This window comes from Xyrauchen texanus, chromosome 27 (assembly GCF_025860055.1).
Source record: "Xyrauchen texanus isolate HMW12.3.18 chromosome 27, RBS_HiC_50CHRs, whole genome shotgun sequence".
NCBI classification, from domain to species: Eukaryota; Metazoa; Chordata; class Actinopteri; order Cypriniformes; family Catostomidae; genus Xyrauchen; species Xyrauchen texanus.
This window is the reverse complement of record NC_068302.1, coordinates 9,867,688-9,885,468: the sequence shown is the minus strand read 5'-3', so window position 1 is coordinate 9,885,468 and position 17,781 is coordinate 9,867,688. Positions and strand designations below refer to the sequence as shown.

The following is a 17,781-nucleotide window of genomic DNA, read 5'->3' as shown; positions in this document are numbered from 1 at the left end:
CAGCCAGAACAGATGTGCTCTGAAGGTCAAATGTTCAAGGCTGTGTTTTCTGATACCAGGGTCTTCATTGTAAACTGTGTGCCTGTGATTGATTTTATGTGCTTGTGTGTGGGTGTATTGATCACCCAATACCAGGACTACACTTGGATGGTTTGAAGATGACTTGCCTTCTCACAGTCTGATGTGTAATTAAAATGCAATGGGTCATTTTACCCTTACAGCCATGCAAGGACAGAATCAGAAGGCTTATGTTATGCTATATGTATTTTTTTTTCTTTTCTGCAAAGTGGACATGGCTAAATCTTAAAATAATTTAGAAGTTCCCAGATAGCACACGTACATCTCCAAAATGTCTGTTTTAGGTGTTTTAATCTGGAAAACTTAATTTGCATATTTGCAGAATGGTACAGCCCACACAAAAAATGTTAATTTCAATTATTCCAAAAATCTATTTTTGAAGTCACAATTTAGAAACATTTAAGAAAATGAGAGTAAATATAAATGATCCATTCTTGAAGTAACCAGAAAAAATGAAAAATTTAAGTTTCAAACTGTTTTTCTATTTTTGCATTTGGATTGGTATGGTATGAAAAATTAAGACTCAGAACCAGAATGAGCTTTACTGCCAAGTGTGCTCATGTACAGTATTTTTTAGGATAGGAGAACAAAGTGCAAACAGAACATTACAGTGAGACACAGAATATAAAACAAGGTATATTTATAATAGTACAAATAGACTTACAAATAATAGGACATTTAACATAGAATGGTGTAGTACATGTGCAAGTGGTAATATATGGGCAATGTGGGGGTATGTACAGTTATTGAATTAAATATGAGTAAATTTACAAATGTACATGAGATATTATTTACATTATTGCACTATGGGGGAGTCCTGAAGGGTTTAGTTGTTCATGAGAAAAATGGCCTGAGGGTAAAAACTGTTCTTGTGCCTGGATGTCCTGGCGCTGAATGCTCTGTAGCACAGGCTAGAGGGCAACGGTTTAAAGAGGGAGTGGGCAAGGTGTGTGGGGTCCAGAGTGATTCTACCTGCACGTTCCCTCACTCTGCAGAAGTACAGGTCTTGGAGGGTGGGCAGGGGGAACCAATAATCCTCTCAGTCCCGACTGTCTGTTGTAGTTTCCTTTTGTCTGATTTGGTGGCTGAACTAAACCAGACAGTTATAGATACAGTACACAACACAGGACAGACTCAATGACGGCTGAGTAGAACTGAGTCAGCAGCTCCAGTGACAGGTTGAACTTAGCTGGAAGCAGAGCCATATAAAGGAGAGTTGCGACAACGGAAGTTCTAAATGCTTGATCGTCACGTGATTCACGTAGACTTCAGATAGTTCCAGGAAGTGCTTTTGCGGTCATTACAAACTGTTAGAGTAGAGTGACAGAACTGCGATTTCTGGTAATTAGTAGTCAATAAATGCATTTATTTTATATATTTATGTAACACACCGACATATGTATGTAGCATGAGTATGTTGTTACAGCGATGTTGTTTTTTAAAGATCAAATCAGCTAATATTTGAGGATTAGTGTTCGCTGACCATTATTTGCCTCAACTTATTTCAGGCTAGGGTTTCTGTTGCCTTTTTATGTTACCTCATGTTCATTGTTTTCACTAATCTCATGGTAACTAATGTCATATTTATGACTTTTCAGATAGTACAGAGACAGGTGATTTCCAGCTCGCACCGCACAATGGGTCAATGAACTATTAACTATTAGCAGCAGTTACGTAAATGTAAAATTTAGTGAAATGAAGCTTATTGTTTACAATTCTATATATAGTAATATAATTATTTATGTATTATAAATATTATATATCTAATGTATAATTCTTACAATACTTATTCATATACACAATATATTCAGCTTTAAAACAACTTAAGCATACTCGTATATAAACTGCCGTTCAAAAGTAATGAGGCTGAAAATTCAGCTTGGCATCACAGGAGTAAATTAAATTTTAAAATACATTAAAATAGAAAACAGTTATTTTAAATTGTAATAATATATTACGATATTACTTTTTTGGTATTTTTATTCAAATAAATGCAATAACTATTTACAGTAATTCATGAATACAATTCTAATAAATTAAATAGCATGCCAAGCATTTTGTATGTGTCCTTTCTTTCATGTTGTCGTTGCATAGTCTTCACCATGGTTTGCTGTGCTGCATGGGGATGCTCCAATCGCTCAGAGAAAGGTGTGCGAATGTATGGCTTTCCCACTGACATGGAGAGGAGAAAAAAATGGTTGGCTCAAGTCAGCAGGAGCAATCTAAATATAAATAAAAATTACAACAACAAAAAAATGTGTGAGGTATTTGCAAAGATTTTACAATTAATAGGGTGTTCGTTACTAACTTTATCCAGCTCCAATCCTTGCCTAATCTGTTAGTTATCCGATAACATCACTTATCTCCTAATTTAATGAGTAATACTCAACTATAAGGTTTTAATTTACAAGTTATTTTTATTTAGATGTACTGATAATATACAGAATAAGATAATATTATTCTTTAAACGTCTCACCTTTTAAAAGTGCGTCGCAAACGGTTTGTTCTGATGCATCTCTACGGTGTTTGCTGCTACTTCCGGGAACTATTGAGAGGCTCCACGAGCCGCCATTGCTGTAAAAAAAACGTTCCATTGGAGTCAATGGAGTTGTCGCAACTCTCTCTATATATGGCTCTGGCTGGAAGGAACCTTTGCTGAGCCTTTTTTATATGTTTGTATTTGTATTTTAATTGTAAAGCGTTACACGGACCACCTGTTACACTTTAAACATGTTTATTTTATATCAATGTTTACATTTCTTTTTTTAATATGTACTCTTTTTTTTGTAGAATCTGAATGGTTCTCAATAAAAAAAAAGTGGTGAATAAATAAATACGTGAATTTGAGGCAATTTGCGCAAGTGGTGGTGCAGAGTTGACGTTCAGAGACAACACCATGTCGTCATACAGGTCAAAGTACCATTGCGCGTGGAACCCCGCCCTGAAAGGACTTCATCATTAAAATATCAATTTAGTCTTGAACTGAATATTAGTTTGGTTTCTTTTGCAAGTCTGTGGTTGACGACAATCCAAACCCAGAGTCAGCGCGCTGGTAAGTGTCCTGACATGAGCCTGTTTCATTCTCTCCCAGTCTGTTTGTCACGCCATGTGTTGCCATGTGTTTAGAGAGAAAGTGCCGGTCTGTCGTTTCTGCATTTTATACGCTTCATATTTTTTATTTTAACAGAGTAAAGTCTCCCCCAAATTGACCCATTCAATTCCATTCTAAGTGTCAAATTGTGACTTCGATTTGGGGTTTTTCTTTTTTTTTTTTTTTAAAAACAATTAGTTGTGATAATCAATATTATGCCAAAAATACTGTCGATTTAACTTGTACTGAACATGGAATATTGCTTTAAACACATCGTATCCATAGAAGTCAAACTAGATCCTGCCGGAATTTCATTTGAACTTTTTGACAAAGGCAGGGCAAATTGCATTTACATGTCAAATCGGACTTTACATTTGCATTGCTAGTTGCTATCAGTTGCAGTGATTTGAAAATGACGCAGAATGACACCGTGATCCCTCAAGTCTGTAGTCTACTGTACACAGCTTGGCCAAAAAATTAAAAGTGGGTTTAAATACAGATACTTAAAGCTACACTATGTAACTTTTTTGTTGTTAAAAAAAAATATAAACATTTTATTAATGAAAGAGTGCAACAAAAATCCATACCATGTCTTTACCCAAATACACTATGAAACCTATAATATTGATTTATATTTTTGAGCTGTTGGGACCGATTTCATGGGAAATTGCATACATACATCCAGGGCATAGCAGGAAATTCTGGGCCCCCTGACTATATATTGTTCAGGGTCCCTTTCCTATTAAAATAATACAGTATTGAATTTGTTGTAGGCCCCCCTAGACCTTTGGGGCCCTAGAATCATTACCACCTTTCACCCTACTAGATAGGGACCTGCATATGTCATTCTCCCGTGCATGTTCACGACATATCCGTACACAGAGAAAATAAGCTCCAGTTACTGTGTGGTGTGGAAGTTGCGTGAACCTTATAGATTGTTGTCACAACAAACAAGATAAATTAACCATGGATCATTCAGGACGGTTGTTAAAACAAAGAAACCCCAAACAGAGCAGAGAATACAAGCAAAAAGGGAAAGCGACAGAGTCTGTAATAAAACCCGAATCAACATCGGCTTGGCTTTTTCAGTGGTGGCGACAACTCATTATTGCAGTGATAAAAATGTTTCTGCTGGCAAGAATTATTTTTATCCTAACTGATGCATTGTGTAGCTTCTCATTCTCATTGTTCAACCTTGTCAGAAGATGTATCCAATGGTCGTGGAAATTACGTTACTGTGTTTCAGAAGGAGCAAATTATTGGCCTGCATCAAGCAAAGAAAACAACTAAGGAGATTGCTGAAATCACTGGAATTGAAACTCGAGTATCCGAGTACTCGGAAGTGATAGCAATGAACGATAATGAAAACGATGATTGAAAATTACTTTTCACTGAATTTGAAATTCATTGAATTTCATTGAAATTCACTTATTGTAACACTACATTATAACAGTCTATGTTAATGAATAGACATTGGAACAATGAGAGACAATGCTGCAAAACCACCTGCCTCATCATATAGGTCCCTCTCATGCTGACCAGTCAGCGCTGACCCGTCGAGGCATGGACTCCCCAAGACCTCTGAAGATGTCCTGTGTTATCTGGCACCAAGACATTAGCAGCAGGTCCTTTAAGTCCTGTAAGTTGCGAGGTGGGGCCTCCATGGATTGAACTTGTTGGTCTAGCACATTCCATACAGTAGATGCTCAGTCGGATTGAGATCTGGGGAATTTGGAGGCCAAGTCAACACTTTGAACTCTTTGTCATAATCCTGAAACCATTCCTGAACAACCTTTGCAGTGTTGCAGGATGCATTATCTTTCTGAAAGAGGCTACTGCCATCAGGGAATACTGTTGCCATCAAGGGGTGTATGTGGTCTGCAACAATCTTTAGGTAGGTGGTACGTGTCAAAGTAACATCCACATGAATGCAAGGACCCAAGGTTTCCCAGCAGAACATTCCCCAGTGCATCGCACTGCATCTGCTTGCCTGCCTTCTTCCCATGATGCATCCTGCTGTCATCTCTTCCCCAGGCAAATTACACACACACACACACACACACACACACACACACACACACACACACACACCCAGCCTTCCACATGATCTAAAAGAAAATGTGATTCATCAGACCAGACCTCCTTCTCCATGGTCCAGTTCTAATGCTCACGTGCCCATTGTCAGCATGGGCGCTCTGACCGGTCTGTGGCTACGCGGCCCCACATGCAGCAAGCTGCAACGCACTGTGTTCTGACACCTTTCTTTCATGGCCAGTATTACGTTTTTCAGCAGTATGTGCTACAGTAGCTCTTCTGTGGGATCGGACCAGACGGGCTAGCCTTTGCTCCCTATGCACATCAATGAGCCTTGGGCCCCAATGACCCTGTCGCTGGTTCACTGGTCTTCCTTGGACCACTTTTGGTAGGTACTAACCACTGGGTACCGGGAACACCCAACAAGACCTGCTGTTTTGGAGATAATCTGACCCAGTCATCTAACCATCACAATTTGGACCTTGTCAAAGTCGCTCAAGATCCTTAAGCTTGCAAATTTTTCTTGCTTCCAACACATGAAACTCAAGAAATTATTGTTCACTTGCTGCCAAATATATCCCACCCCTTGACATGTGCCTTTGTAACAACATAATAAATGTTATTCACTTCACCTGACAGTGGTTTTAATGTTGTGGCTGATCAGTGTATATGTTCATGTACTGTATTTGTAAAGGTCAGCTGTACACCTGAATGTACTGAATGACCAGGTTTTCCTCATCAATGGATTTTTTTTCATCCCTGACAGCACAGGCATATTCCAGGGCTCAATTTGTGAAAGAGTGGTTCAGGGAGCATGACGAGTAATTTTCACCTATAAATTGGCCACCACAGAGTCCTGACCTTAACCCCATTGAAAGTCTTTGGGATGTGCTGGAGAAGACTTTACGGAGTGGTTGACACTCCTGTCATCAATAAAAGATCTCGGCGAAAAATATATGCAACTCTAGATATAAATAAATGTTGTGACATTGCATAAGGTTGTCAAAACTATGCCACAACGAATGCATGCCGTAAACAAAGATAAAGGCGGTCCAACGAAATATTAGAGGATGCAAAACATTTTTTGGCCAGGCAGTGTATGTAATGTTATCACATTTGTGGTGTCTATGACATTTTACAGTGCATTAGGAAGAATGGACGTGTCAGGCTCTGGAGACTCCAGCGGGCCTCCACAGACACCTGCAGGGGGAGGCAGAGGTTTACCTGTGGGTCGCAGGCTGCCTACATCCATCACTACAGGACGCCTGCCCATGATGCGCTCTAGAGACCTCACTTTAGGGGGTGTGAAAAAGGTAATCCTATATACACAGCTGAAAACACGGAATACTGTTTGGTCAGTACCATACATTCTAGAAGCATTACACTCCAATTTAAAGTGCTCTCATTTTTTCCCCACAGAAAACCTTCACCCCCAATATTATTGGTCGAAAATCTAAAGAGGAGTAAGTGACAAACTCTTTTATAACTGCCATCTATTTACCAGTAATATATTAACCAATAATGAATTGCTGATATTATAAATGCATCATCGACTGCGTTTACATCCACAAGAATATTCAGATATTAATAAGAATTTGGTTTTATTCATATTATGTATGTGCCATGTAAACTCATTAACCTGATAGCCATAACTAGATTAAACCAATATTCTGGTTTCTAGAAATCTGATTAAGACAGCTGGCATATTCCTTTATTAATCAGAGTTTTGGGTCATGTATACAACTTGACCATAATATCCATCATAAATGAACATTTACTGCCAATACTGTCCAAAGTTACTACAGTTGCAAGAAAAAGTATGTGAACCCTTTAGAATTACCTGCATTTATGTATACATTTGTCTTTAAATCTGGTTTGATCTTCATCTAAGTTACAATAACAAACAAACACAAACAGTTTTAACTAATAACACACAAATTATTGTATTGTTCTTGTACATCTTAAATACATCATTCAAACATTCACTGAGTAGGTTAGAAAGGTATGTGTACCCCTAGGCTAATGAAGTCAACACAAGCTAGAGTCATGAGTTGGCAAACCTGGCATCCAATTAATGAAACTAGATTAGAGTTGTGGGTTAGAGATAATTTGACCTAAAAAAAGCACTCCAACATTTTGAGTTGGCTATTCACAAGAATCTGTGGCTCAGGTGGTAGAGCGGGTTGGCCACTACTCGCAGAATTGGTGTTTTGAATCCTGGCCCACACGACTCCACGTGCTGAAGTGTCCTTGGGCAAGACACTGAATCCCAAGTTGGGTTAGAGATAATTTGAATTAAAAAGCACTCCAACATTTTGAGGTGTGCCTTGCATGGCAGCTCTGCCGTCATTGATGTGTGAATGGGTGAATGAGTTCACAGTGTAAAGCTCTTTGAAAAAAAAGCACTATATAAGTGCAGACCATTTACCATCTGGTGATGTGAACCATGCCTTGCAAAAAACAAAAAAAAAAGAGATCTTAGGAGACCTACAATCAAGATTTGTTGCTTTGCAAAAAGCTGGAAAGGTTTTACAAGGTTACAATGACATTTTGAAAAGCTTAGATATTCATCTGGCCATATTTAGACAAACTGTCTATAAATGGAGATGATTTAGTAATGTGGCTACTCTCCCTAGAAGTGTCCGTTCTGCCGAGCATCATCATTTGAGACTGCTTCGGGGCCTGGACTGCTTGCCATCATCGAGTGAAAGATGAATTCCCAAGATTTTCCAGATATCCTACAGGATAATTTCAGGATTGTTGTGCAACAGCTGAAGCTCAGAAGAAGTTGGGTGATGCAGCAGGACAATGACCCTAAAAAAAGGGTTCAAAAAAGACTTTTGGAGTGGCCCAGTAAGAGCCCAAATCTTAAACAAATAGAGATGCTGTGGAATGACCTCAAGAGTGCCTTTCACACCAGACATCCTAAGAATATGGCTGTGCTGAAGCAGTTCTGTAAAGAAGAATGGTCCAAAATTGTGAATTTGTGAACGTCCTTTGTGAACGTTGTGCAGGTCTAATCTGCAGCTACCGGAAATGTTTGGTTGAGGTTGTTGCTGCCAAAAGAGGATCAACCAGTTATTAAATCCAAGGGATTAATTACTTTTCCACAGCACTGTGAATATTTAATGGGATGTGTTCAATAAAGACATGAACGATTATAATTTGTTGTTAGCTTAAGCACATTGTGTTTGTCTATACTTGTGACTTTAATGAAGATGAGATCACGATTTTATGAATTAATGCAGAAAACCAGCTAATTCCAAAGGGTTCACACACTTTTTATTGCCACTATAAAACCCAGCGTAATAAATAACGAGCATTTCAAAAAGTCTGTTTCCAGAGCTGTGAAGCATGTAAACGTCTTTTTCTGAATAAACGCTTAACCAGAATATGGACCTCAATTAGAAAATGAAGAACGTGTAAACATGGTCATTGTTCTCTGCTTGCAGTATGGGGGTTATTTTAATTTGCATGCTTATGTATTTATTTTTTGCTTTTACAGTTTGAAAATTGATGAGAGACAGAGACGAGATAAGAAAGATGTAGATCGAGGCAGACAGCGGGATGTGCGGGGAAGAGGCCGGGGTCGTCCTGAGGTCATCCAGTCACATTCAATTTTTGAGCAGGGTCCAGCAGAGATGATGGCTAAGAGAAAAGGTACAGCTGGTGTATGAAATTAGAATAATCATTTGGACGTGTATTTTGAAATGAGTCGGGGTATGTAATTAGTGATACTTTATTACACTGCTTTCAGGAATTCTTGATTCTAATTGGTCAATCAGCCCATTCAGTGGTCAGATATTTCTGATTAATGACTGTTGTCCATCACAACACTGTATAACTGACATGTCATCTGGGTAATCTATGTTTCCTGCATTGTATTGCTTGTGTCTGTCTCTTTTATCACTTCATGGTCTATACAATTATGCTAATGAAATCTCTTTTTATTTAATTATTTGGTGTGTAGCCTTATAAGCAGGATAATATACAATCGCAAAATAAACCCCTTCACAGTAATATAAGACCCTTATTCAATTTTATTTAAGAGTCAGAAATATCCATTTTATAAGATACATTAGATTACAGTAGGCCCCCTCAGCACTGTGGCTGCAGTGGAGTCATTCAGGTTGCTGGGCTCTACCATTTCATAGGACCTGATGTGGGAGACCCACATTGACTTGAAAAATGTCTAGCAGAGGTTGTACTTCCTTCGCCAGCTGCGGAAGTTCCACCTGCCACAGGTGCTGCTGATACAGTTCTACACAGCAGTCATTGAGTCTGTCCTCTGCACTTCAATAACTGTCTGGTTTGGTTCAGCTACGAAATCAGACATCAGAAGACTACAAAGGACAGTTTGGACAGCTGAGATTATTGGTTGCCCCCCTGCCCTCCCTTCAAGAACTGTACCAGAGTGAGAAAAAGGCTGGAAAAATCACTCATGACCCCATTCACCCAGCACACTACCTTATTGAACTGTTGCCCTCTGGCTGAGTACCAGAACAGTCAGGCACAATAACAGTTTTTCCCTCAGGCCATTCACCTTATGAACAGCTAAAACTGCCCCATTGAGCAATAATTATGTGCAATACACAGTTTAGTCTTTTAATATCTATCCATCATGCCATACCTCTTCAGCCATTACATTCCCTTGCACGGTATATAACAAATTGGTATTTGCAGTGCGTGTGTGTGTGTGTGTGTGTGTGTGTGTAATATATATATATATAGTTGTGTAGTCTATATATACTTTAGTTTTTTATCTATTTAATTTTGTATTCTATAATTTTTGTATTATTATCTCTGTATTGTTTGTGCACTGGAAGCTTCTGTCACCAAGACAAATTGCTTGTATTTGTAAGCATACTTGGCAATGTCTGCGGTGGTTGCAGGCCATTTTTTTGTTTTTTACATTAAAGATACTTTGCATTATCTGTGAAGACATCACTTCTGTATTAACCCTACAATTTGTTTTTCATTTGATTAGGTTTATATGATGATGCCAGAGAAACACCAAGCAGTGGCCCTTCACCAATCATCAACATCAAAAAGGAGCGCGAGACAGAAGAAGAGACTAAAGAAATTCTGCGCAAACTTGAGAAGGAAAAGGTGTGTTTTCAAAATCGAGAAATAGCTTATTTACTGGCAAACTAAGTTACTGTAAATGGGTGAATCACACCAAACCTGTCAAGAACATTCACCCAGAAAACATATTTTGTTTAAAAATTAAACTAGTTATTAGAACCATTAAGATTATTTGCATCGTGACTATTATTCCCCCCGATATCGATACCTTGACTTCGATAGCGGTTCCTAAATGATACTTTTTCCGATATTTGGTCGAGGAAGAAAAAAAAACGACGATCACCAGTATTACCGCTGGTTGGATGCTAGGTGGTACTATGGGATCATTTTCGGTAAACATGGTTAGGGTTAAGCTTACACATTAAAGCAAGATACCTTGATTTCAAACTTTCAACTTTATTTTTTATTTATTTTAACTAAAAGTTCAAATGAAACTGGAAAAAAATAACTGCATTTAAAATGTGTTGTTCAACTTTTTGAAAGATGGCTTTACAACAGTTGTGAGCATCTCTCTGGCAAAGAAGCTTCATCTGTGCATTCTGTATCCATCGGGTATTTCGTTATACAGGAAAATATATTGTGTGTGAATAAATTTGTTTAGTTCCCTCCTTCACGTATATATATATATATCCAAATACATCGGAAACCTCGGGGCTGAGGGATTAGAGAATATTTTTGCTTTACTGATTTTGCATTTAAAAAACAAAATATTTTAATCAAATACATTTCTAAATTCAAATTGCACTCCAAACTATAAGAAAAGCAAATAAATAAATAATGAAGTGATAAAATAAAATATATATGTAACCACCTTTCCATTTACCATCAGGCAAGAATGTGTCTAAACATGCTGGCAGAAAATTACTTATACAAATGAAGACATAAAAACAACTATACATGTAAAAATAATAATTATAATGATGATAATAATCTTTTCTGTCATCTGTACTTAATATAATAAAGAGTGTTTCTTCAAACACATGTCTTTGTGTCTACGGGCAAATTATTTGTAATATTAATTTGATAATAATAATAATAATTTAATAGGTTAATTGGAAAACGAGCCAAATATCGTCATGACATGGTCAAAGGCATCAGCTATTGGCGATCACTCTGACCATCATTGATCCGAGATCATCGTCTGTTTGCTCAACCCAAATGTGCATTTCTCTCTATAAATTAACTAAATATTCAGACAGTAGTAGTTGTAGTTTTTTCCGACACATTCAGAATCATTACTGCTTTTCCCGGTGTCGCTGCGGCTCTCTTCGTGCGTGTGCTTGTAAATATATTTTAAACGCTTATATATTACGGTTTAGTATTTCTCTGTAATATAGAACAGTGTTAGCAATGTTACCGATGGCATTCATTCTCAGACCTGGAACTCAAACCATTTTCTGATACTAGTGTTTTTCCTTGATGCCTAACCACAGCCAATCACCAGCACTTTTAGATTTGGGCACATCTAGCATGCTACATGCTTATCACTGACGTTGACCAGATTAACCACTTTGGTATCGAAATTTGGTACCGAACGACAAGACATTTTCCGATACTCAATTGTTTAGAGGCAATTCAGTCGGTGCCTAAAATGTATCGAATTTGATGCCCAGCCCTAGTCAAAATCAAAAGTAACAGTCAGTATCAGCTGTAGCCACCAGCTGCATTACGTCCTGCAGTGTGTCGTCTCATGGACTTGCCAGTTCTTACTGTGAGATATTACCACACATTTCCACCAAGGCACTTGCAAGTTGCTGGACATTTCTGGGGGGGAATGGCCCTAGCCCTCACCATCCGATCCAACAGGTCCCAGATGTGCTCAATGGGATTGAGATCCGGGCTCTTCGCTGGCCATGGCAGAACACTGACATTCCTGTCTTGCAGGAAATCACACACAGAACGAGCAGTATGGATGGTGGCATTTTCATGCTGGGGGGTCATATCAGGATGAGCCTGCAGGAAGGGTACCACATGATGGAGGAGGATGTCTTCCCTGTAATGCACAGCATTAAGATTGCCTGCAATGACAACAAGCTCAGTCCGGTGATGCTGTGACACACTGCCCCAGACCATGACGGACCCTCCACCTCAAAATTGATCCCGCTCCAGAGTACAGGCCTCGGTGTAACACTCATTCCTTCAACAATAAATGCAAGTCCGACCATCACCCTGGTGAGACAAAACAGTTGCTTCTGAGACGTCAATCTGCGCATCTTGTCACGTGGCTCGTTGTTAGACTCCGCAGAGGCTCCCAGAATGTGGAGGCTCATCTTACACACTGCGATCCACGCACAACTCACCATGTGCCTCATTGGGAGCGTGCACGAGGAGGTTACCCCATGTAACTCTACCCTCCCTACCAACCGGTCCAATCTGGGTGCTTAGGAGACCTGGCTGGAGTCCCTTGATTCGAACTCGTGACTCAAGGGGTGATAGTCAGCGTCAATACTCGCTGAGCTACCCAGGCCCCTAGTAAAACCATAGTTAAACTTTGGTATTTGCTTAGTAATACCATGATACCCACAAAATTATGATTGTTATTACCATAGTTTTCGTTCTCCTGTAGTACTATGGTTTCACTACAAATATCAAGGTTAAAATATGGTAACTGTAATGAAACCATACATTTATTGCATGGGTACAAAACTTATCGCAAGTGAACTCAAACTATTGCGAGGGCAAGCAAAACTATTTCAAGAAAGCAATTCTCTGTATATTGTCTAAGGGGCTCCGTAGAAATATGATGTGGACATGTTTTTGTGAGATTCACCTAAATGCAGATACCGTTGCCTGATTGAGGAAATGATGCCAGAGAGTCTTTGTTATCTGTTACTTACAAGTCTTCGGTTCTGTGTGCCACAGTTTCTTGATGACCCTAACCTGAAAAGTGAAAGGGAAAGCTGTCCTGTGCAGCTGCCACTGGCTGTGTCTGGCTGGGTCTTCAAAGAGGAGTTTAGTGAAGAGACTGAGGACATTGACTTCAAATCAGAGAAGAACTCCTCAGATACTGAATTAATGAACACTGACAGCACTGGAGCTGAAGTGAAGGGTAAGTTTTTTTTTTTTTTTTTATTTTATTTTTTTAGATATGTTATAGCATATACTAGCTAGTATTATGTGGTATGAATGGGGTGTCTAACCTGGAGCGCGGTCCTGGAACTGAGGCCAAACATGGAGTATTTCATTCTGGCCTTTAACCATAGACCAGTCAGAATTCTGGTTTTCGCCTGCTGGACAAAAATTCCGAAATGTACATTTAAGCAAGGCCACAAGCCATATGTAGGGATTACAGTGTAATAAAGAATTAGTTAGCAACAACCTTGAACACCCTAGCAACCAAACCGCACTCTTTCATCTTAATGTCCCTCTTTAGTCAAGCAGGAGCCTTTGGATGTTCCTGAACAAAAGAAGGTGGAGCCTTTATTCAGACTGCCACCCTTGCCCGAGCCTGATCTGCTGCCTGATTTATTGGAGGTGTGGAATCACTGTAAAGAGGAGGAGCTTCTATTCATGCAGCTGCCTGATTCTCTGCCTGGGCAACCACCCACCAGTGATGCACGGCCCACCAAAACAGAGGTGCAGTCAAGTGATGGACAGGCAATGATGCAAAAGACTGAGACACAGGTTGGGACACTGCAGAAGACGGACATTTATAATTTGGTTAAATCTCCACCTAGCTAGTCTCCTTATTCTTTTTTTTATTTTTTATTATTGTTTTACGTTGTTTCTGAAGTTTGTGAACAGATTGAATTTGCTTGCTATTTTTTGCTTGTACTCATGTTGTTTTTCTTCTCTTGTATGTCTTTGCCAGGAGGAGTCACAAGAAGAGAACAGCTGTTGTCTTAAGGAACTGCAGGAGGGTTTGGTGGGGAAGATGCTGGTTCGGAAATCTGGCAAAGTGCAACTTATTCTGGGTAACATAACCCTGGATGTGGCCCTCGGAACCCCCTGTGCTTTCCTCCAGGTCAGTTAGATTCCTCATCAGTATGGCTGTTAAGGTTTCATTCATCATTCCAGGTCATTGAATGTCGGGTAGAATTGAATCAAAAGCCACAAGCATTGTCATTGTTGACCTCATCAGAATGGCTTATAGGAATAGTTCACCCAAATAAATTCTCTCATCATTTACTCGCCCTCATGCCATCCCAGATGTGTATGACTTACTTCTACAGAACTCAAAGATTTTTTAGAAGAATATTTCAGATCTGTAGATCCGTTCAATGCAAGTGAAGGGTGACCAGAACTTTGAAGCTTCAAAAAGCATAAAGGCAGCCTAAAAGTAATCCATATTAGTGCAGTGATTTAATGCATGTCTTCTGAAGCCATATGAATTTATAGGAAAAAAGGACTTAAATATTGATCTGTTTGTCATCCACACCTATCATATCACCTCTGAATATATAGGTTTAACCACTAGAGTCATATGTATTACTTTTATGATGCCTTTATTTGTTTTTTGGAGATTCAAAATTTTGGCCACTTTTCACTTGCACTGTATGGAGCTGAAATATTCTTCTAAAAATCTTCATTTGTGTCTGCAGAAGAAAGAAAGTCATACACATCTGGGATGGCATGAGGGCGAATAAATGATGAGAAAATATATATTTTTGGATGAACTATCCTTTAATCAGTCGTTTTGTGGGGAAATCTGGTAGCACTAACTGCTGCCGTGAAAAAGTTATCACAGCAGCTGTACACCCAAGTGGTCCAAAGCACAATGGAACAAAATATGTTTAATAAGCACATGATTAAACAAAGTAGGGATGTCTCATCATGGCAGATGTTTGAACTGCATGTAAACTCCATTTCGTTTTTGAATAAAATGTACCAGATTACTGTACACTACATTTATACATTGCTCAGATGTATACATTTGCTAAACTATCAGTTTTTGTAGAACATAACCTGTTTTTGCTTAAATACTACACTCATATGTGGTCCAAAAGCCTGAGACCACTTGTAAATAATGCTTTTGTTTTCTAATTTGATAAAAAAAAAAAAAAGAAAACGTATTATAAAATGTGTATATAATCAGCATAACAATTTGACAAAAATAATATTGAGAAAATGTAAAAAAAAAAAAAAAAGTTTTTATTTTTATAGATATTCTTATTGTTTGGTATGTCCCCCTTTTTCTTTGATTTTATTTCTTGGTTTAAAAAAAAAAATCCAGGTTTTCAGTGTGGGCTCCTACTTTTGAATACCACTCTATACACACACTCTACTTAACCCTGAATCACTGTTCATTAGTGGGTTAACAGTTTTACTGTTCAGGTCAAATTTGACCCAATATATCAAATGTGTTAACCCCCCCTCCACTACAGTTATGCATTTTTGTCCTAATTTAACTCTAAATTAATAACTTGCTCCTTTAATTTTCATATAAAATAAGCACATTTTATCTTGACTTTAAAAAAAAAAAAATATCTCTCACATTAGGATCATCTGCTGGAATAAAATAAATATGACATGAAGTAACAATTATAACCAGTAGATGGCCTCAGTGCTACATGCATTGGCTGATCTCTATAAACCAATGTTGTTTTGCAACTTAATCTATAATGTAATTATAACTTTATATATGTAAATTATATTACTCATATTATGTATTGAATATGTTTATTTGTCCTAATGAACACTTGCTATTCACTTTTCTTTCTTTTTTTATTAGGAATTGGTATTAGTAAATGCAGAGGGCAGAAGGGGAGAGATGTCTGTACTGGGCCACATTAAACACAAGTTAGTGTGTTCACCTGACTTCCAGGCTCTTCTAGAGAACCGAGCTTAAGGAGCTGCAGCTGGAACTGCCAACATTTCACTTGAAATAATCTCTGGTGTTCAGAGCAGTTTATATCCATTTGTGAGACAAAATTCTCATATACTGTCACAGATGGAAAACATTGAGCGAATGAATGAAAATAATTTATTCTATATATGGAAGTTTATTTGAAGAATTTACAAATGAAGTCGCATTCAAGTGGGCTGTAAATGAGACACTATCACACATGTAAATATTATGGGTCAGTATAAAAAGTTTGTAAAAAAAAAATCCTGATTTGAGTGTGAAACATTGTTAATAAAAACTGGTTTGAATTGCTCTGTTCTTTCAGTCAACATTTTTGTTTTGTATGAGTTTTTTTTTTTTTTTCACCTGTTTTTATTTTGGTATTTCCATTCAATACAATCAATTCCCAATGGATAAAATCAACCACATTGCTGCTGCGTTGACCAATAGGAAGTTGCTTGGTTTGGCAGTGACCTCTGTGTGGGCGGTGCTTCACACAATGGACAAGGATATGATTTCAGTGGCGAATTTCTTTTTAACTTCACTCTCAGCGTATAGCAGCATTAAAATGCTGGTTTCTCATGTGCTCAACATCCACCCACATCTTCATCGGCAACAGAATTTTGCTGTGTAAAGACAGATTTACATGGGACGTGGTGTGCTTCAGGCTTTGCTTGTGATCTTGCTGCTTCTCGTTTGTACTGGCATTTTCCATTCACACAAGAAGCAGTGCAAAACACACTAGTAGAAGTGCAATAATGCTCCCTACTACTTCAGCTCAGTTACTGCATCTATGAGGCAATTACTGTAAATATTGTATTAGTTTTCATGTGATTTTTCATAATTCATATATTTTTTCATAAAATGTTTTATAACTATTAATATGTAATGAGCTACTTTTTATATTAATGTAAAATTATAGAGTAAATTCCAGAGACTTGTGTGAAGATTTCAGAAGATCAGTAGTTACAGGAATACTCAAACCAGCCCGTCTGGCACAAACCATAATGACATGGTTGAAATCACTGAGATCACATTTTTTCCCCATTCTTATGGTTGATGTTAACATTTACTGAAGCTCCTGATTCATATCTGCATGATTTTATGCATTTAACTGCTGCTGCACGATTGGCTGATTTTATAATCACATGAATAAGAAGGTATACATGTGTTCCTAATAAAGTGTGCAGTGAGTGTATGGCTGAGTTCGGAATGCATACTAATACTATTTCTGCATAGACACATTTGGTAATAGTAGTATGGATTGTATGCCATTCTGAATTCAGCATATGTAGCTTGTTACAACCAGGAATTAATTGTTAAATCTCTGCAGCCATATACTGGTTATATTTTGTCATGATATTCTTTATTAAGTCATGTAATTGTTCTTTTTGTTTTTTTTTTGCACCAGATGGCAGCAATCTGCCCCTTTTACATGAGATATTTTCTTTGTTTCAACTTATAGAGGTGTAAGTTTTTACTGTACATAAACAAATTTGCTTATGCAAATTAATGGTGTAATTAAGAAATTAAAAGTTAGATTATATCTAATTTGCATAAAAGCAACCCCAAATTGAACCATTTTAGTGTTACTACATATAATTCATAAAATAAAATACATTTTATAAAATACAGTTTGTTTTCAGTCAAATTTGATCGCTAACTGTACAATTGTGAGTCTAAAAAGAACAATGAACGAGTTAAATGA

General features: G+C 37.9%; 1 protein-coding gene across 1 annotated transcript; it reads left to right on the top strand.

Annotated features, from left to right (window-relative positions):
- Window positions 1–3,009: 3,009 nt before the first annotated feature.
- Window positions 3,010–16,366, top strand: LOC127621362 (DNA-directed RNA polymerase III subunit RPC4-like). The gene is made up of 9 exons (XM_052094924.1): window positions 3,010–3,130; window positions 6,345–6,516; window positions 6,623–6,666; window positions 8,709–8,863; window positions 10,191–10,312; window positions 13,151–13,337; window positions 13,662–13,912; window positions 14,100–14,252; window positions 15,960–16,366. Exons 2-9 carry the CDS (start codon window positions 6,358–6,360, stop codon window positions 16,074–16,076), a joined length of 1,188 nt encoding a protein of 395 aa, XP_051950884.1. The 5' UTR covers window positions 3,010–3,130; window positions 6,345–6,357; the 3' UTR covers window positions 16,077–16,366.
- Window positions 16,367–17,781: the final 1,415 nt, after the last annotated feature.

Bases quoted from the DNA above. Each gene is read 5' to 3' on its own strand.
- LOC127621362 (XM_052094924.1), top strand. From the start codon at position 6,358: ATGGACGTGTCAGGCTCTGGAGACTCCAGCGGGCCTCCACAGACACCT. The intron at 6,517-6,622 runs GTAATCCTATAT...TTTTCCCCACAG, and splicing joins CTTTAGGGGGTGTGAAAAAG to AAAACCTTCACCCCCAATAT. The intron at 10,313-13,150 runs GTGTGTTTTCAA...TGTGTGCCACAG, and splicing joins GCAAACTTGAGAAGGAAAAG to TTTCTTGATGACCCTAACCT.